The sequence below is a fragment of the Rissa tridactyla genome, chromosome 8 (assembly GCF_028500815.1).
Source record: "Rissa tridactyla isolate bRisTri1 chromosome 8, bRisTri1.patW.cur.20221130, whole genome shotgun sequence".
Lineage (NCBI taxonomy): Eukaryota > Metazoa > Chordata > Aves > Charadriiformes > Laridae > Rissa > Rissa tridactyla.
This window is the reverse complement of record NC_071473.1, coordinates 42672870-42694547: the sequence shown is the minus strand read 5'-3', so window position 1 is coordinate 42694547 and position 21678 is coordinate 42672870. Positions and strand designations below refer to the sequence as shown.

General features: G+C 38.4%; 1 protein-coding gene across 1 annotated transcript in view; it reads left to right on the top strand.

The window, feature by feature from the left end:
* The window catches only part of ST6GALNAC3 (ST6 N-acetylgalactosaminide alpha-2,6-sialyltransferase 3), a 234584-nt gene extending 214317 nt beyond the window's left edge, over window positions 1-20267 (top strand). The window contains exons 4-5 of the mRNA XM_054212584.1: window positions 10674-10781; window positions 12383-20267. Of these exons, the coding sequence (XP_054068559.1) occupies window positions 10674-10781; window positions 12383-12569 (295 nt within the window). The 3' untranslated portion in view covers window positions 12570-20267. The remainder of the gene's footprint in view (window positions 1-10673; window positions 10782-12382) is intronic.
* Window positions 20268-21678: the final 1411 nt, after the last annotated feature.

Below are 21678 nucleotides of genomic sequence, written 5' to 3'. Positions count from 1 at the left end.
CACCGTCGTGCTTCATTAATGTGTTCTAATAACTTTGGTTCACTGGAAAAAGCTAACAGAATTCTTCACCATACTGGGTTACTAGGCATTAGCTTACACTGACAGTGAGCTGGCTAGATGATTAGTCCGATAATTATTGAGTTTACTATTCTCAAAAAGCTGGATTGTGAAAGACTTGGAAAATTAACTAATTTGCTACTTCAGTTGATAGCAGGGAAGCCATAAAAATTCTCTTTGGAGCATTTCACTGCCATTCTAATAAGTATGGAGATTTTTCTCCCAGCTTCCATTTGCACAATTACCCTCCTGCAGTCTATTCAATGAATATGGGAAGAAAATAATCTGAAATCGTCCAGTGTGGAAGGAACCGTGCAGTGGGCTAGAAGAGGATCTACTCTGATCCATAGTTCTTCCTGTGAGCTTCTCCTGAGCAGTCTTCTGCTTTTCTAAGTTGTTTGCTGTATCTGAAGGCTGCCATCTGAGAGAAAAAAATGCACTGTTCTTTCTCTGTTCTGCTGAGTATGTCTGTCTGCAATCAAGGTCCTGCCTTCAGTGTAAATATTGGTGTCGGTGGCTGCAGGCATCTGGCCTTCAGAAGACCCTGCTGCATAAATGCAGTGTCTCTTTGTGAGCAGAAGGGGAAAGATAAAAGCTAATCTTGCATGTCCTGAGGATTTGGGACCCTATATTTCAGGTGGGACTTCAATTAGACCTCGACCTCTTCTGTCCACAATATACGTCAGAGAGAGGTGCCCATCGGAGAGCCAGCTGCTGTGTAAACAGAGCCATGGAGAAGGTAGGGGAAGTTCCAGTAGCTCTGAGGCTAGGATTATTTGCTTCTTTCTAGATAGTTGGACAGAGGTGAGTTAACTAAGAAAGCAGTGAACGGGTAGAGACGTTTTGATGGAATAGAGAGAGTAAGCAAGACCCTAATACTGAAACTAAGTGTGATACCTGTATATGTCTGGGTGTTTCATTAAACTGGGTGTCAAAAAAAGAAAAGGAAAGAGAAATATTTTTTTCCTTTTTTACTTTAAGGAAAAGTTAAGCTGGAAAAAGTTGCAGTAGTAAAAGGGAAGGCAACATCTGTGTTAATTAGCAGTTCATCTTCAAAGCTTGACTGATGGGTTACATTATAGCCTCTTGCATTTGAATTAAAATTCAGACCCACGCAAGTTCTATTTTTACCTCCTTTTTTCCACATCAGAATAATTTGTCTGGATTTAAGATTTCATTTTTGCTAAAAATATTGATGTTCCATAATCTAAAATGAACTTTTGGTTTGTGCAAATAGACAGTGTAAAGAAGAGCACTGTGGCTCTGGATTCAATTTCAGAGAATGTAGCTTTATAACACAATACAGTATTGTAGGAAGTTTCTGTGGAACAGTACTAGAAGGTCTTGCATTTATTTTATTCCATTCTACTTGCTATATTTGGTGCACAGACCTTCGCATGCATGTTAAATTACTGCTTATATACATGCCTTAAATGTAAGGGAGGAAATCTCAGTATGCCTCTGTTCCCTGTGAGAACTGGGGATAAGGATATGTGCATTCTCCAAAGAATCTTTTTCTCGTGATTATTTCACAGTTAAGCTCTTTGGGTCAAGGACTGTCACATGTGGGTGTATAGTGCCTTGCACAGTGAGAATTCGCAGTGCTACTGTAATGTAAATAACCAGTAAGTAATTTAGCAACAAATTAGGAATTAATTTTCGAATACCTGGAAACACTCTTATGAATACCACAGCTGGGGAGAGACAAGTTGTTGATAGAGGGACGTGCACCGATGAAGGTCTTATCTGTGGGGTTTGAGTTCTCTTTTTTTCAGTGCCTATTTTCCTTTCAGAAATTAAACTTCCCATTAATATTATGGCTGGGCCCCTGTAAGCTTTTTTTGGATGACCATCCATCCTGGTGAAAAGCTAAGTTCCCAGATAAATGCGAAATGTTGGGAGAAAAATGTAACACTGCCTTCCCTTCCGTGTTAATATCAAAGAGGTAGTGATCATTTCCACCATAGCAGTAAAAAAAAAAAACCTTTACAAAAACCTCTGCTCACATCCCAATGTCACAAACATACAATGTGCACCTTTAGAAAGTTGTCTTATATTTTTTGCTTTAAACATAAAAAAAAACCCCAACTAATAGAAAATGTTTCTGAAAAAATCAAGCTGCCTTCAGCCAAGGTAAGATGAACTCCCTTCGGTATCTTGTCTTGACAAGGCAAGAACTAATCAAGAAATTTCTTCTGTATTTACCTACAACAGATTTCATTAAAATATGCAGCTAGGAGTAGCAAGTGCCCTTTAATACCAAAAGAAAAGGGTGGGAAAGCCTGCTTAATTAATTCTCTTTGGGGATCCTGGATTAACTGCAGATCTGTTTAGTTTACATCCTCCCTGGAGAAAAATGTGCAGACCCAAGATGGCAAGTATTGATTTAAATGTAGATTCAGGGAAGAGTCACTGTTGTCTCTTTTTCTTCCACTTGGCATACTTTGAGTTTTGATTAATTTTTGGTTACAAAAGATGAAAATCTAAATCCTTCTCGACTCCCTTTCATGCTGTAGGAAAATGTTGAACCAGTGCTCAGCAAACTGGATGCCGCTACTGCTGAGGAGAAGAGTGCATAAAGCTGCCCCACGGAGGCCCGTGGCACAAGTCACGAAACCTGTGTCACGGTTTCAGCCGTCACTCCCTTTGTCACAGGCATCAGGGGTTGCAGTAAGACTTTGACCTAGCACAGGGCAATGGAAAGTGGAGAACGGCGGAATAGGAGCACACCATGGTGCCACAACTAACTTGCAGGCTTGAGTCCTGCCCAGGGAAAGCAGATTTGGCATTAGCTCCCATTTGCTTCAACCACCACGAGCATAAGTAATTGTACTGTGGAGCAAGCGCTGTGCTGGCGTAGACCAGAAAAGTTGCGTTTCCTGATAAGCTCATTCACCCTAAGGGTGGAGAGAATTTTACTTGCGTGATTTTTTAAGAGAAAAATGGCTGTGTAAAGATGCCAACAGCTTAGCCCTCAAATCTGCTTGTGTGAATTTAGTTTCCCTTCATTGCAAATGTAATTGCATGGTTGTAATGGTCCACACTTCTGTGAATCCTCTTCTGCTTTAAACACCCATTTGCTCGGCAATGAAAGCCAAGTGCAAATGGAGATGTGCGGCACCATGCACTTCTCCTTCTGCACAATACACCTCCAGCGGGTTAAGGTTGTTGGTAATTCATGCGTAAACTGCTTGACTTCACATCTCAGGTGGCAACTGCAACCAGGGCACTTACAAAAGGGCATCTTTTGCTAATAACTTGAGCACATCAATGAAGACCACAGTTTGTACTTAAGAAAGGGAAAAAAAGAATTCTTGATTCAAGAAAAAGAAAAAGAACAAGTATTTGTGGAAACAGGAGGACTAGGGAAGAGACTGGGGAAAGAAAAATGTGGAAACAGGAGGACTAGGGAAGAGACTGGGGAAAGAAAAATCCTGGGATTGGGATTTACTGTTCTGTAAACAGTTTGCACTTTTTGTATCTGAGCACAGTTTGTATCTGAAGAGTCAGTGCGAGCTGCAGAAGCCCAGCTGCTGTAAGAAATTCGGCTAGCAACTCTTGTTCTCTGCAGAGGATGTCATTCAACTTGAAAAGATGAGCACAGGTTTTCTTGCATGAGAATCACCTCAAAATAATACATACATATGGCCATCAGCAGGGGAGGTAGAGTTTACAATTATAATTCTTTAGTCTTGTTTCTTTTCTGTATGCTTTGCAGCAAGCTGGACCTCTATGATTACTCTTGATAAAGAGGAATTCTGCTTTTCTCCTCGGAGCTCAGCAGCACAGGCACCTGAAGGAGCCCTCTCTGCCTGGATGAAATAACTTCCTTCTCTTGTTGCCTGAGTTCACAACTGAGCTGAGATACATCAAAGTCAGGTCAAGGAATCAGAAATAAGGAAACTACAGAAGCCTGGGCAGCAGAAGTCAATTTCTTTAAGCTGCATTTTTTTTTTCCCTTTGTTTCAGGTTTTCATCCGTATATTGAATAGAGTAGAGAAAGAGAGGAAAGAAAAAAAAATAAATACATACACCCCACAAAGATCAGAACTATATACATAAATTACATACCCAAGCAGATGCCACATGGATTTCAGTAATTGCAGTAACTGATTCTTCCTTATTTCTAATATTGTTTTTGCCTGTCTTGCCAAAAATTGTAAACAGTAAGTCACATAGTTGTATTTTTTTTAAAATTAGATGCAGTTAAATACAAAGCCATCATTTCTCTGATCCCTTTTGCGATCATTCAAAAGTGTCCTTCCTGTCTTTTTTTCAAGGCCATTTTGAGGTAGGATTTGTTAATTGTTACATCTCTTCTTAAATCAGATTGTGAGGGGAGATTCTCATGGGCTAGTTTGTGACCTAGGCGTAGCCTTTACTGTGGTTTTATAGCAAATTCAACTGAAATGGACTCTTTTTCTCTGTGTTCCATTGGTGCAGTATTAATATAGATAGAAAACCTATATTTCTGGAGATTAGTTGGAGAGTACGCCATGTGAATAAACCTGCAGTTTATTTTCAGTATTCACGGTAAGGATGATCCACCAAAAGTTTGGGCTGGCAGGAGTGCATCACTTCTCCATTCCCAGGTACCTCTTTCTGGGCGCAGCCGCTGTCTGAATTTGGAATGCGGTCTGTGCTCTTCATAATGCATTCCACTTGTTTAAGCTTTGCATAAAACCATACATGACGGATAATAAAACATCTGTCCACATCTAAATGTTTCACTTCTCAGAATGACCTGAAGCGCCGCGTGGGCTTTTGAATGTGTGAGACAGTCTGCTCACTGCTAGAGGGGCATGGGTGTTTATTATTAGATGTCCTGCATTGTTATGGAATGCAGAGAAAGCACATGAGTGCACACACACACACGCAAAAGAATGAATAATTATGATAAACAACTGCCTGACAGGTATCATCTTTATAATGCAGAAATAGCGTCCATTTTTACCAGGTGAAATCAATTCTCTGTGTTTGCGTCTTCATTGCTGTTCTTGTGCGATTTTTTTCTGCAGAAAATATATAATGAAATTATTAGCAACAAAGCACCGAGTCTTACAGAAAATAGAATTAAGGCTAGTGCTAATATTCTTCAGCATTTAGAGTCTTACCCTTCTCCTGTGCCAAATGTACTTCCTTTTTTTCCTCTCAAGAAAACAGCTTTCTGGCATGAGAAGTACCTGTGCTCCTCAAAGGGGAGATGCTAGAAAAAGGAGCCTTGCCGTTCTCTCAGGGGTGGGGGCATTTTTCTGTCAGCTCATTCTAATCTGTCATTTACAAGTCTACTTTTGATACGAAGAGGAAGGCATAGACCAAACCTGTGACGTGGGGAATGTGGGCGTTTAATTTGGCAAAGATGAAGAGCTGTTCGGCAGCTATATTCAGAGATGCGTCCTCAGAAATAGAAGAGAAATCTCAGTCAACATAAGTACAATGGTAGCATTAATTTGGTTAGTATGGAATTAAGTCACGGATCACCGGTTTGTGCTGTTAGATAAATTTTCCATTTTTTTAGTTGTAAGGAAACGTACCGTTATTCGGCAATGCAAAAACCTCCAGTAACCCAGGCAGAAAAAGAGCTGGTTGTCTTTAAGAAGGGAGTGCAGAGGGCACGTGTACTTTCTACCCTCCTTCCCGAGGGTCGGTCACAGCTGAGGACGACATGGGGTGAGTGGCAGAGGGACAGGCAACACCAGAGTAGACCGAGCCCCTCCCAGAAGATTAACAGTATCTTGGTGCTCTGCTGACACAAATAAGTACCAGAGACATGTCTACGTGAACACAGTCTAAGCTAATCTTGACACAGTTCTTGAAAATATTTATGTTTATTTTGAATCATTTTTACAAATCGTTTATCATGTTGGAAGGACATCTCACATTGTGCCTCTGCTCTGTGGATTACAGGTCTCTCAGTTTCTTTAGACCAAGACCCTTATTTATTAATCAAATTATTTATTAAACTTATTTATTAATCAAGGGGCCTGACAAGCTGCTCCAAATAAAGCTGATGATGATTCCGTAGTTTGGTAGGAGGGTCATCTGAGGATTGGAGTTTATAAGCAGCCTTTATGAAAAGATAAAATTTTTTGTCAATTAATTGGCCTGGAGAATCTTGTCATTTCAGTCTGTCATTGTTGAATATTATTTTACTGCAATATTTTGAAATAAAGCAAAAAAGGAAAATGTCTAGTTAATGCTTTTGGCAAGCTGTCTGTTAATAGCTTCTTGAAGTCCTAAATTTCTTCATTTTTCATCTTAATTAGTACTCTTAATTGACCTTCTGCGCTCTTTAATTTCTCCCAGCAAAGAATTAAAAATAGGCTTCTAAATTCTTTTCTGCAATCAGATTGACAGGAAATTGCTTGTCTACAGATCGTCTCCACCTTAACAAACTTTTTTTTTCCTTTTTTATTTTTTTTTACCACTGAAGTCCCCACTGGAAATTGCAGTCCATTGAACCATAGAGCTAGAATTGATTGTGCACATAAAAAATCATGGAACAATTGAACAAAGAAAAGAACTTCCTGGAATTCTACGCTAAAATCAGAACTCAAGTGACAACAAAACTTTTACCCAATTTGAACTCACCTGCCCTTGATCATTAAGAAAATATTTGATGCTCCTCCATTTTCCCCTGATGAGAGAAGGAACTAGTTTTTCCTTCATTTACCCTACATCAAAGCATCGTTATAGATGTCAAAGAAGATGAATTTCAGTCGCCGACATTTTTATGGGGCACTCTCTATTCCATCTTCTTTATATCAATTTCTTATGCTTTTTGTAGAATGTTGGAAAGCTAAGGCTAAAGAAGCCTGTCTAATTGCTTTTACTTTTAATTAATTTTTAATTAAAGCTTTATATATCACACATTACAATTCTAGCAATCCTAAACATGATTTTTACCATTTCCTTCCAAAATGTAGGTGGCAAGTCTCCTTTTTAAGGTATCGTGAGAAATTATAGTCAGTTCTTTCTATTGGAGTTTATGGAAAGCATTACTAAAAATGCAAATTCTATGTTTTGAGGCTTGAAACTACTAATCCTGGAGCTTACTTTTATACTCTGAGATGAAATAATGACATTTTAAGCACTTAAACCTTCACTACGAGCAAGATAGGCAGTCACATACTTTGTTTCAAGCATCTTAATTAAGTGGGTTCCATTGGTATTTTCATGTGTTTAATGTTAAGCATATGCCTATGTACGTTTCTGACATGCTGGATGGTATTTAACAGAATGAATTACATCCCAATAACTAACATTTCTTTAAGAATCCTAATAATGTAGGAAGTATGCAAAATAAGCTTTCATTTTCAAGACAAACAGACAAAGTAACTTTTTGTGAGCATTGCCTTTTTATTGCTGCATCCAGCTGTAAATCATGTCTTGAAAGCAAAACCATCTTCTTTTTAAATGCATTTTTTGAAAAATAGTGCATTATTTTCTCCTGAGCCGTTGAGACAATTTCCTGCCTAGATATGGTGCCCCATTAATTTTAGAGTATAAGAAAAAGTCACTGTGAGCCATAGGGAACAATTTCGGATTTGCTGCACACACATATATCACAATAGATTTGCCTATAGTAGTTCTACGGCTGATGTTTAACAAACTCCTGTTTTCCCTATTTTGGGATTAATGTCCTCCTTCCCTCAGATTTGTGCAGTAACATAGCCTTACGCTACACGTAAGTGGAGAATTCTTTTCTTCTTGTTGTGTAAAATTTGAAATTTGAATGCAATTACAGTAACAAGAGGAACTCTTTTTAATGAGTCTCAAAAAAGCCCTGTCCAAAAAACATGTAAAACTCTCCTGTAGAGAAAGAAATTGAGTGCACGGTGTTAGCATAACAGCAAGGGCTGAGACATTGCTTTGCACTACAGTTTTATGGGATGATATTTTAAAAGGTATTCAGAGATTTATGACTTTTTAGGGACAGCTAAAATTGTTTTCACATTTCTAATATTGCTTTCATTAGAATGTTGCAAGTATGTTTACGGTATCAGATTGAATTCTAAGGTGTTACCAAATCATCCAGAATCCCCACTGCTTAAGTATATTCCCTTGTATCCCTATGTATCTTCAGAGGAAAAAATGAGAGGAATGTAAGTGCTTTGTTTTAAAGTACATAATCTGTATTCTGTCATGTACTTCATCTCCCAGGGAAGGTATCTGGGAACTCACTCTGCTGTTTTTATTTATCCTGCCGGTGTGGTATATAGATGAGAAGACTAAGGTCCAATGGTGTTAAAACAAGACATGAAATATTGATTAATTCTTTTTTAAAATTCCTTTTTCCTCCTGAGTATAGCAAATTTCAGATGCTACTGTCAATATAGTACTCTCCAATAAACCTCCATTATCGGAAGGGTCCTGATCTTCATAGTGTTCTTATAAATGGTTATTATCATTCTAAATGGCTTTAAAAGCTGAAGGCTAGTGTTCTTCTGGTGCAAGAGCAGAAAGCAAGTTAGAAGCAAAGCAGCTTTTTATCATGGCAGAATGTTACTCTGAAATAACGTGAATCAGATGGGGAATTCTCTGTGCTAGACAGCAGCAGAACATTCTGTTTGAAGAAATGAAGATCCTGATGGGACAGATAAACAGATGTACAGTTTCAGCTGTAAAGGTGTCAAGTAAAGAAGCCCAATTATACTCAGTGTCCACCTAATGAAATGCAGGTATTTGACACCCTGCCTTTTGTTCCCACTTGTCACTCTTCAGTGCTGAGTTAACCCTTTATTTATTGTTTTCAGAATGGTCCTATACCAACGCAGCTGAACACATACTTAGGAGATATCCTAAGGATAAGGATGTTTCAGGGAAGGTAGGGATAGAAGTTCATACCAGCTAACCCATGAAGGATGATAGACATGGGCAAGGAAGAAAAGATGTAGCCCAAACTACTTTGAGTGTTCTTGAGCACAATAAAACTCTCTGGAAGTTGAGGTAATTGTTTGTCACTAAAAAAAATAAGATTTGTTTAAGCTGGAGTGTACTGGAGTTTCTTTAGCAATGTAAAGCTCTTGGAGCTTTTCTACTATCCATAATAAAAGGTATTCATCAGGGAGGGAACGCGAATCTCAGTCCTATATGTGTCAGGTAAATGTCATATAAAGGTTGTACAACTACTTTTTCACCCATTATCTTAATTAGTATTTAGTCAAACTTCAACAAGAAAGAGCAAGGAATTAACGAATTAACACAGAATCTGAGCCACAGCCACCGATTGGCAGATTTACCGGGGAGGCAGGAGACCATAGTACGTTTTTGCTCTGAACCAGGAAGAAACACCTGAGGTTGGTTCTTCTGTCTCACAGGGAAGTTGGGTCTTATAGGCTGGATAAATTGCTATATGATATTTTTTTTTCCACACAAAAGCTTTATTCCTAACGTAGGATGCAAATGTTTTCAGAAGATTTTGTTGATGGGGATAACTGATCCATACATAGGCCTACTTCTGAGTTCTTTTGTAGCAAAACTTAATTGTGTTCAAATCTTAGGCTGCTTTAACTTCTGATGGGGAACAGACTGGTCCCTGCTGTACCCAAAAGCTAAGAGCTATTAGATGTGGCATAAAGCTAAATTATCCCCTGCTCTCACTCACACCCAACTCTCTCAAACTGAGACAAATATGGGGCTATGTTAAGATGGTTTTGACTTTTGTATAGCTTTCTTTAGAAATTGGACAAGTTCTTTATAATTTTAAGGTAATTATTTTCGTTGATTTCCGTCAGACTGAAAACTATACATGCACAAAGCTGGACTTCAACCAGTGTGTAAGCAGTGAGGACTAAGTGAGTTCTTATTACTTATGAGGTTTTAAAGCGGTAAGTCTTGCTTGCCCAGGTTATATGGGTAGCTCTGTTGACTCCCAGTACCGGATTGGTAACGCTTGTGTGAGCAGAGTGAACAGGATCTGGTCTGCAATTAACAATGCGTACGTTTGTTCACATAGCCAGCGTGTGAGACAAATCCTTGCACATGCCGTTTGTTCTCACTCGTGCAGGTAATACTTTTGGACTGATTTAATGTAACTAGTTATTTGAGCACAGGTTATCGATCTGGGCACTGTGTCCTCTGCCATGTTATCTTAAAGAATGATAACACAAACTTATGTAAAGGGATATTCAAAGCCTTGTATTAGATGGTTTTCTATCAAAATGTCCTTAAGAGTTTCATTACTGTGTGAATTTTCAAGCTGAGGCTAGTCCACTGGAGGTTAAGAATTTGTTTGTGGAAGAGGATGGTGCATACTCACATGCACACAGCACAAACTCTGCCAGTAGTCTGCTTTTTGGCGAACTTTATCTCATTTTACACACTCTACTAATTACTGTCTTTCAGATGTAAAAATAAATTCTTTTCTGTCTTATAGGAGATGCATTGTTTGACTTCAGATATTTAACATGGTATTTTTTCTGTGGACAATAGCTTGAGGCCCCAAGCTGGCAAGAATGAGAGCATATCTATAAATAATTCAAAATAATTGTATAGTTTTGACAGATTGTCAAGTTGCTTAATGCCTTTTGTCCCAGGTAATAGATTATATTTCTTTGATAAAGTGTTGATAATTTCTCATTGCAATTTGTTTTGTGTATGTTCTATTTTTACAGAGTCCAGTCAGGTTCGTATCTCAGTACGGGTTGGTTTACCTTAATTTTGGCTATGGATGCCTGCTATGGAATTCACGTCTATGGGATGATAAATGACACCTACTGCAAGTAAGATCACAGGAAATTATTTTCATGCATCTGCAATTCTGATGTCTTGTCAAAATTTCACAATTGATTTTAATATCATAAACCCCAAAAATGGATCAGGCAGACATTTCCCAGTGTTTTGCATTGATGTGACACTATTGTCAGCGTATTTAGTCCTGATATGGCATTTGCTGTTGATAAAATAAAAACATTTACGAAATCTTACATCAGATGTCGTAAGGAACTATTTTTAATCAAGAATCTTCTGCAGTTTCTGAATTAGCTGGAAATAAAGTATGTTCATACTCTTCTGACAAAATGTACTTACTTCTACTGCTAAAAGAAATCTATAGAGGAAATACTAATAGATTAGTTCTCTGAATACCAAATACACCTGGAACTGAAAGAAAGTGGTTGGCCCAGGATTGTTACCTGAAATTACATTTCATCACCATTGAGCAGCCTACTTGAACTTCCTAGGTTATATATGGCTTGTTTTGAGTAGTAGGGGGTTTCTAATTAGATAATAAAACAAGTCCTGCAAGCTTTATCACAGTAAACTGACATAAATTCCAGCCAACTACTGTTAGTGACCTTACAGTGACGATGGATTAATCCTATTGTCAGAAGAATAACTCTGAACACAATTTTTAGAAGTCCACATTAAATGCTTTAATCTCTACTATATGGTAGCAAAATATAAAATGAAATTATTCCTCATTCAGAAAAGCAGGAAACATCATAAACAATGTATGACACTAGTACAAATCTATTCTTCTGTGCCTAGGCTGGCTCAGGTGTTGCATGTAACGAGTCCAGTGGGTCCTCAGCTCCTAAAGTTTTGTGCAGACCATCACTCCACATTTTGTGTTACTCCAGTGTGGGACTCATTCCTGGCAGACCCTAAAAAAAAAAAAAAAAAAAAAAAGAATTTGAGTCACAGCTGTTTAATTAGGGTATCTTAACATTAGAGACTGACTTTTTAGAACTTGCAGATCTCACTGATTGAGTGAGTCATCCAGATGGAACGAACATATGTTGTTCTTTGTTTATGAAAACACAGTAGACGCCCTGAGATGAGGGGTGACAGGGCTAAAGTTGTCCTCACAGAGTTCAGCCGAGCTGGCGTTGCATAGCCCTGATGTAAAACCAGTTAACAGCATGATAGCACTTCAGCCTATTGGCAGCAGAGAAGGATGGGTTTCGTTAAAGCTGCAATTCTGACTGCATTACCTACTTATAATGTATATTATTCTTATAACTGCGTTATTCAGCCAGTTCAAGAACTGGTTTCAAGAGTTGGGACTATCCAATGAGAAGACTTTGCTTAGGGATGGAGCCTTACGGACTGAGTTCTCCCAGGTTAAACAAAATGTGCAGTACCCATAAGAACTGGCCCATCAGCTTCTTACTGACTGATAAGATCAGTGTATTTTGAGAGATACATGTAGCTTAATTTTCTATAGGAAAATTCATACAAATCATGCTGTAATGAAAGCCCTTATACAGTTTAGCAAAGGAGCTCAGGTGCTGACACATGGAAGGGATTTCAGTGAATTCAGATGCAGTATATATTGGGTTTTTTTGGAAATAATACCTAAGCGTATCTTTTTTTCCCCTAGGTCAGAAGGCTTTCGTAAAGTTCCCTACCACTATTATGAGCCAGGAAGAGACGAGTGTGAGGAATACTTTCTGCATGAAAATGCTCCATATGGAGGCCACAGGTTTATCACGGAAAAGAAAGTATTTGCTAAATGGGCAAAGAAGCACACAATAATATTTACACACCCCAACTGGACAGTGTCTTGATACTGGTTTTCTTAACTCTCCCTTAACAGCATATTACAAAAATGCCTCAGTTTACAATAATTTTGCTTACATCTGGCTGGCCTTTCTCAGCCTAGGTAACACTAAACTAAAAACTAAAAGACAAAGAGGGTGATGGTTCAGCTGTTAAGCAAAATTAATCAATCTCTGGAAGGCAGACACATTGTTTGTTATTTCTTAGGGTTTTACTCCACACAATGCACTTTATACTTAAACTGGATTTTACTTCAAGGCAGTAGCAGTTAAAGGCAGATGAGATTTCTGTATGTACAGGTGCACACAGAGAATACGGTGGTCTTTTAAAACCTGTCCATCACCTTAGTTAATTAAAATTAGTATTTGCAGCTCATTTGCAGTACTGCAGCACTAGTTCCATTTGTGGTATTAGTAGAAATTTTCCACACAAGAAATATGAGGAAAAATATAGACCTCCAAGGTCTATGAGTGAGTAAATTTTAAAAAATACCCGAATACATTGCTATATTTGAGCACTTGCATATATGGTAAAATTAGAGATGAGCTAAACGTGTTCTTGAACTGCACGCAGCTCTCACATGAGAATATATTATTTACTCAAGGCTCCTGATTGATTCATAACTTCTGAAATGCAGCTTCCTTCCACCCTGATCAGGCTGCACCATCTTGGATTATGTGCTTTGTAATTTTTGAGGCTGTTGTCCCACAGTTTAGCTCCAGCAGTGTGGCACTTAGCAAAGACAGTGTTTTGCAGCCCATGATGAACCTTTGGCTGTCGTACCAAGCCTGCTGTCAGTACGCAAGCTGATTAGTGTAAAGTTGTCTCATGAACATCTCCATTTGCTCCAGTTGTGCCTTTGAGTTGGTCCACCATCTAAATACCGATATTTTGACAGTATTTCCCATGCAGCCATCATAATTCATTTTAAATATCCAGTTTCTCCATCTTTTAAAATGGGGATAGTATCTACCTACCTCACAAGGGAGTTGTGAGGATTAATTTTAGTCCATAAAACACTTCCCTGATGAAGAATGCTACAGAGCATTTATTCTTAACACAAAAGCAATGGTACCTGTCATTTATTCCTGTCTGTTGGGTATTTGAAGAAAGTGACAGCATGTCTGGATCTGATGGAGAATTGTTCTGTTCATCCGCTTTCCTACTGAGGATAATTTGTAATACTGCGTTCTCTCAGCTTGCGTTGCTTCAGATGGAGTTGAAAGAACTCACCACCTTGCAGTATTATCTGCACATCAAGAGGCAGTTCAAGAATTTTAAAATATGCTCATCTCTAGTTGAAATATATATTCCCAAGCTTATTCTCATGGAAAGTTTTCAACTGCAGCAGGCTCATTTGTAATATGACCATAATTCAACTATACATGTGAGTTTTATTTAAACTGTATTTAAATTAATGCTGTAAGTTTAGAATATGTCCTATGAATATTTTAACATCTGGAATGTCAGATTTAACACTGTAATAGCCAATACTGTGAACACTTGAAAGAATTATGTGTGGAACATGACACACAGGGTTTATTCACACTACTTAAACATTAACCAACAGGAAACTTTGTATGCTTTTGTAAATCATGAAAAGGGGAAAGTAAACAGCTATTTTTACATGTAAGTATTTGTATACTGACTCTTTGCTATTGTATATTTGTATATATAAATCTATATTTTATATGTTCATGGCATATATATTCTCTTATTAGCAGCTGCAACTCTTAGGATAGGGAGGAAATCTGTTAACCAGTGTTCCTCCTCCTGATCATTGGTTTCTTGTTCCTCTTGGTAGGTGATGGTAGGTGATCATCTCTCTTGCTCCTTCTATTTTCTACAATAAATGCAGCTTTCTGATTTTACTTTTAGTATAGCTCAGATTTCACTGCTTACTTTAGTGCTGTAAGTGTTCATGCTGGTTGTCAGACAAAGGCTGGGGCCATGCTTATGATCCTGGATAAACATCTATATTCAAATACAGGCTCTGTCCAAGATTTCTTGTGCGGCTTGATGTCTCACCTTCCTGTTCGGAAAAGGAGAACAATAATATTTCCCTACTCCCTGTCTTGACTGACTTTCTTGTAAGCTCTTGAGGCAGATAGTCTCATTTGCAATGTATTTGTATAATTCTTTGCAGAAGAGGTGACCAAAGCATCTGAAGGCTACAGGCAATGCTATAATATAAAAATAATTTAAAGTGGCTGCTTCTTGTCCCCGGAGTTTAAAATCAATTGTAGGCTAATATAGCATGGGATGAAATCAAGAGCGGGAAGGGTCGTGGATGAATGAAAAGTTGTAGCAGCAAAAGACAGTGAGCTAGATTTATTGCCATATGCATATGCAACTTTTCAGTTCAGATGGATGGCTGGATAGACAGAAAGCTAATTAAAAATTTCTAATGCAGGATTTGAAGAATGCAGGACACTCAGAACCGGGGAGAATGCTCCACACATATTGTACAGGGCAGTCTGGGAAAACCTACAGCTCCCTTGTGGGAAGAGCAGCTGAAAAGGACAAGATCAGTCAAATTGAACTTGCATTTAGAAGGTCTTTGGGTTTATAAAAAGTTACTATGAAAGTGCTGCACATGAAAGTGAGGTTGGGCTGGACAGACTTACATGAGGAGTATCCTCACGAAGCATAGTCTTTCACTCCAACAAGCACAGCATAAGGTTTCTGCCTGAGTTGTGTTCACATGCAAGGCAGTTTTTAAGCCTGTGAAAGTTTTAAAAATAATTAAGACTTGCCAAATTGCCATAAATCTGTTGTAAAATTTGTGCTTCATAGTGAAGCTCTTTGTAGAGAGCTTGCGTGCTGTATGAAACAATATCTGATGCAAAGGCTAGCTAAGAAAAATACAGCTCTAAGAACAGCTGAGAACATCGTTAGAGTACAGTTGTCACAGAGCAAAGTAAAAGTGTTGCTTTCTGCTTGGATTTGCAGTAAGAGCAGATACACTTTTAGAAACATTGCAGCAGGCTTCATTCACACTAGAGTAAATGAACATCAGTTCCCTTATTTAAATGAGCCTGTCTTTAGCATAAACTGAACACGCATTTGCATGATTTTTATTATATGAGTAAGGAACTGTGACCGCTGAGTTAAAGATGATTCTACAAAGAAATTACTTCATCAAAATCTTTTAAAAATCAGCACTGTGGTACTGAAGAAAGAATCTCACTACTTGGCTGTGCAGTAAGAGACCTTGATGATTCACCTTCTGAAAGCAGTTAAGACATCAGCTGAGAATCATTTATTAATTCTTTAAAATAAAGCCTACTACAGTTTACCTGAATGTAATCAGATCCTAATTGCTTATTCATTCAAGTAGTCCTATTTTAATCAACTACTCATGTGTATAAAACAAGTAGGGAGTTTACCTGAGGTTTTCAAAATAGATCTTCACATTGCTGCTAATAGATGAATACTCACAAATAATTTGGCAGGTTTTTTGCCATCAATCAGCTAAGTAGTCACCAAATGTTTTCTTTTACAATTTAGTTAGTTTTGAGGAGAAAAAAACAAAAGGCATTTATTGTTTGGCTTGCTGTAGCCTTGGTTTTAATGAACGTTTAAATTTTAATATGTTTCATGTTGCATTACCTTTTGATTTGCTTTTTTTTTTTCAAGGAGAAAAAAGTTCTAAATAGGAGCAGAAATTTTCCTAGGGAAAAAAAGAATCTTTTTGACTGGCTAATTACTAATTCACAGGTAATTAAATGAATAACATAAAAACCTGGGTTTTGTTTTTCCGAAGAAACACAGCAGACATGATCCCAACCTTCTCATCCCCACTAGATGTCCAGATCACATCCCTCTGCTTATATCAAGGCCTCCTCACAGAAAGAAAAAAGAAGTCTATGTATCCAGCCAAATTCCCTTTCCATCTGGGCTGGGAGGCTCCATCTGCAGACTGCTTGTATCAGTTACATGAATAAGTGGGAAGGACTGAGGAAGAGTTCTACTTAGGAGCAGATGGTGTTCCAACTTCTATAAAATGTCCCTAAAGTGCTTTAGGAGAGGAGTACCCATTGATCTCTCCTGGAAATACTTTTCCAAAGTATTCTGTTTCTTCAAATGCCTTTAGCTCATGTGTAGAACTGTTGTCCTACTCTCTCTAGTAGGAATTACCAGCAATGAGAAAACATGCCCTTCACAGGAAAAATTAAGGCCAAATTCTGTATTGTTAAAGATTTCTGTATAAACAACACCAGGGATGAAGAAGTCAGCCTGACGCAGCTTATCTGAAGACTCACTGATTTAGGAATCTATGAGGACTCAATTCAAAACTGATGGAAATCACTTTGGCAAGTTCATGAATACAGCACCCATCCCAGTAAAGTCTTTGCATTCCTGGGTACTAAGGTAAGCAGTGTTTTGTCTAAGAGGTATCATATGTGCATAATGCATTGCATGCCTAATAAAGAGCAGCCCATCCAACACTTGGAGAGCTGATGGAGATGGTCTTTATTCACCTGCTTGTGGGCTGGACAAAAGTAGGACTCCACACAAAGATAGCTGGCAGCAGAGCACAGATGCTCAACTAGAGGACATGTCCAGGTAAGTAAGAATTAAATTGACTCAAATTATAACTGTATAGTGCCCTTAGGAAGTAGAAAATCACAAGCACTCTACATACTGATGTTTATATTTTGCTGACTGTTTTTTCCTGCATATATCTCAGAAATAGCATATGTCTTGAGTTCTGCTTGAGCAAGTCCGGGGTTTGTTTCTGGTGAACCTTCAGGTACCCACAACATGAAACTCTGTTAGTGCCAAAGGATCACACAGGAGCTGTCTGTGGGCATTGCGATGTACTGTGTACAACAGAGAGTATGTACTTACTGAAAAAGGCCTAGTCTTCCTAACTAAGCATAGTTCTTTTGAGGAGAAAGTGTTTCATTTTCAGCAGATGTGTCTCACTCTGCTCCTTCTTTTCTGAGAGGATGCAGCGGAATGTGACTTAAGCATGGGATAGTGAAGAATTATATGGTAAATAGCCAACTACCAGATTCATATATATTTTCTGGCTATTGTTGTGACGTATAGCTAGTGACACAGACAAAAGCAAGCTTTTTGTAAACCGCGTATTGCATAATCTACAGAAGTCTCATGTGTCTGTTCTGGATTGGAGTCCTAGGGGAGAAAGGGGCTGAAAGAGAAAGAGAGGGTCTCTCTCCATTGAAAGACAGGGCTTCTGCGGAAGCTGTCCCTGGGCCTGCTCCCCCAGCTTTCACAGGCTCCCCTTTGGGCCCTTTCCAGCCCCATTGGATGTAGTATGTTCTCCAGCTTGTGAGGTGCACAAAGTCTGCCCCATCCTCCCCTTCTGTGGGGCCAGGGGAGTGGTGATGCTAACATGGGGGTGAGGAGTGGTGAATGCCAGAGCAGGGACGCTCCCTCAAGTCAGGAGCACAGATCTTGCTTGAGGCACACCCTTACCTCAGGTGCTGAACTCAGTTTCTTTGAATGCAGTGGGAAAGATATCACTGGGTTTTGTTATTGTTTGTAAGACCAACTCACAAAGAGTCACCGTTTTATGGCTGTCCTAAACAGCTGATTTTGCATCTTTTTTGCATTGCTTGCTGTTATTTCTGGGAATTCCTCAAGATATGCAGCTATCAGCATCTGCCACTGCTGTTCTGATTTACTGGCCATTAAGAGACTGTAAACTTGAACTAATGCATGTTCTTACCATGTATTATGCATGATAGCATGTTACACATTTTATTCTTGCACTATAATAAATAATGTAAGTTGTGTGTAAACTTAGTTTAAGTAGCAGAAGTGGTGCTTTTCCTTTCTCTCTTATCATGTGTTGCCCAGAGCACTTTGCTGGATCTCTGCAAGTGCTGCTAGCAGCTGGCAGCAAATAAATTGTTGAAAACAGTCAGGAAATGTTTATTAAATTTGACATTTTTCACTGGAATACCAGAAATAGTTAAACTTACTTTTGTGAACCTACTCTAGTGCTCACAGTCACAATTCTGTGTTCTGTTATAAGGAGATCTCACATCTGAGTGTAGCATCGGGAATGACTTTATCAACACGGATAGTGTCAAGATGTTGGCAGGGCAGCAATCAGAAATTTTTGACATTTATGGGAGTATCTTTTTAACGGGAATTGCACATGTAGAAGATTGGCTAAGATGCCTGTAGTTTTTTCATAGTGTTGTTCCTGAAAATAATATTTCTGAGGATGGCTGGAGGGGAAAATAGGGGGGAAAAAAAAAAAAAGCATGTGCTCATTGTTCTTTTGGCTGTTCATCTGTCCCCTCCTCATACACAGTCACATGCACACAAACATCTGCAAACACAAAGACCGTCTATAGGGAAAGTCTCTTTTTACAGATAGTGGCAAGTAAGAACAAATAAGACTAATCTCTTACATGGTAAATATAGGTTATAGTACTTGTTGATTCATGTTTATTCTGTATATTTCCAACGCCTGTGTCTACATCAGTGAGGAATTAGCTCAGCTGGATCAGATCTGTAGCCTGAAACTGTTGGTGCTGAGGACTTGATCTCCACACCATGTACATGGGAGTCTCTAGTTTGGTCCTATGGGCTGAATGCCACTAGTGGTTGGAGCACATCTTTTAGTTCATCCAAAAGGAATCTAGTTCACATCCTCAGGACTGCTCCATTATGCAAACTAAAGCTTTTTAAGTGAGGCTGCCATACTGGACTGCCCCACAGGAAAGTGAAATTCCTGTTAGCCTGTCTTTTGGCTAAATAGGAGCCCTTTGTTGGTTTTCACCCCCTCAGGCTTTGCATGGGTATTTTTTTGCATAGGTATTTTTCCTTCAAATCTGAGATCTGATTCCTCCTGTCAGACCGTGGGAATCAAGGGGTCCTGATTCCTCCTAAGATTAGCATCCAAATGTGCTCCATATGTCATGAATGGCATAGGACAGAATAATTGAATATGGGTACAGCACGGAAAGTGCTTCGTCTGATGAAGAGTTAACTGTGATTTCACTTGTGGATGTGATTTTTATCATGAACATGCTGGATGCTTGCTGCTGCACACATTGTGTTTATATAGTGCATTACACGTAAAAATTCCCTTCATCATTTTCCCAGGGTATTTTTGTTCTTGTGGCCTTCCAGTTGTATCTGTATATATGTGCATGTATATACAGTGTACAAGCATTCTTCTGTTCTTAGACAGTTGCTGCTATATGCTGCTAACATAAACTTATTTAGAAATTTCATGTTATTATTCTATTTATTACATGTATTCTTTGGTTGCCTTGTAATGCTGACAAGCGTATTCATAGTAGATATCACTGTAGACTTAGAAAATTTTCATACTATTTATACTTACTTTAGATGTTCTGTCATGTGTTTTCTTGCTATATGCTACTCAGTTTTTGCTCTCATTTGAAGAATGTACTTCTATGTACTTGCAAACTTGTGCCTGGGTTATTTTAAAAAATGAATAAATATATATGATTTTCCAATTGTCTGACATAATTTGTGCATCATTTGTGCTAAATACTTTTATTCTTGTTTACATCTATGCCACTATAACAATACCTGAAAGTTCACTGAATTCTAAGAAATAAAGATCTCCGTTCTAGAAAGTATTACAGTCTGCTGCACACAAATGTGAACTATGCCGAAAGTATTTCTTAATTGACTTTAAAGACGTTTTAAGGCATCTATCCTAAACATATCCAGTAACGTTGGGTAAATTCAGCCCCAAAGCCTACACTTACAAAAACTCATGTTTTTATTTCTGTGTGTTAAAACACACGTGCGCACACTTGCACACAGGAATGGCGATTTGTTGGAAAGGTACATTGGATCCTATCCATAAAGGGTACATCCTTCAAGCGCTTTCTTGGAGCATAGCACTCTCAGAAGTGCTCAAGCCCCTAGGAGTGGACATCCAGCACGTGCTTGGGAGAGCTGTGTAAGGCTGAAGAGCTGCAAACCTCTGCTTGCAGCTACAATGTTGACAGGAGTGTGAGGAGGACTGATATAACTTCTCTTTCATCATGCAGTGGACCCTACGGTGCTCAGAGAGGAAAGGAACTAGAACTCCTCTAGCCTCTAACTAGCCTCTAATTTACCTGTTTTATTGCCCAGCTAAGAATATGATTAAAAAGCAACATGCTTCAATGTGTAAATTTTAACTTGGTTTACATGGGCTGCATTAAACACATAGATACTTACTGGGTTTCTGAAAAGACTTGGAGATTCCAGGTGTGTTTCTCAGCACTGGCGTATATAATGCAGCAACTGTTACCATTTAATTTTGGGCCAGATTCTGGTACTCAGGTACTCATAGCACAGAGATTTGTTTCCTTTACAAATTGGGCTATTTTGTCAGCCAGTGCAATGAGGGGAAGTAAAAAGAGAATTTCTGTGGTAAGACTAAAACTAAATAAAGGGAAGAAATGCCATTCACATGCTCAGCTTTGAGGGTCCTTCAAATTTGATACATTGCCAAGGAGCTTGTTAAGAATTTGTGTGTTATTTCTCAGACATACTCTCTGAATATACTGTAATGTTCCCTTCAGAACCATTATAGCGTGAGCTGTGAATGCATACTCATAGCATGATGTAATATGGATTTCATCCTTTTTCCATGCAGGACAGCTAGGTTTGTATATTGCTCTTGAAGTATGTTCATACTTAATAGTAGTGGCATGGGATGTGAATGCAAATAAATTTGATTATTATTGATTATATAGAACCAGATACTCAGGTAAAAAAATAGTTTAATTATTGAATTATTCCTCCTTAGACCTTTTCGAAACCTTAGAGAATAGCCAGCCTATCCCCTTGAAGTTTTTGTTCCTGAGGCTTTGCATTTTGATTTTATTTTATTAGTTTGCAGCAGATCACCCAGTAATCCTTGTCAACTATTCTCCGTGATCTTTTCTTTTTATTAACACTTTGTTTTGCAGAAGACTGAGTCTTCTGCAAACCTTTGGGTTTTCTTCCAAATTGTTGATAAAAATGTTAACCAAGAAGCTATCCCAGCAGAATACCTGTTCTGTGATCATTCCTCATTTAAATTCACATTTTGAAATGTCAGTTAACCAGTTTTCGATTCATTTAATGTGCGACATGTCAATTTTGTATTATCATGGTTTC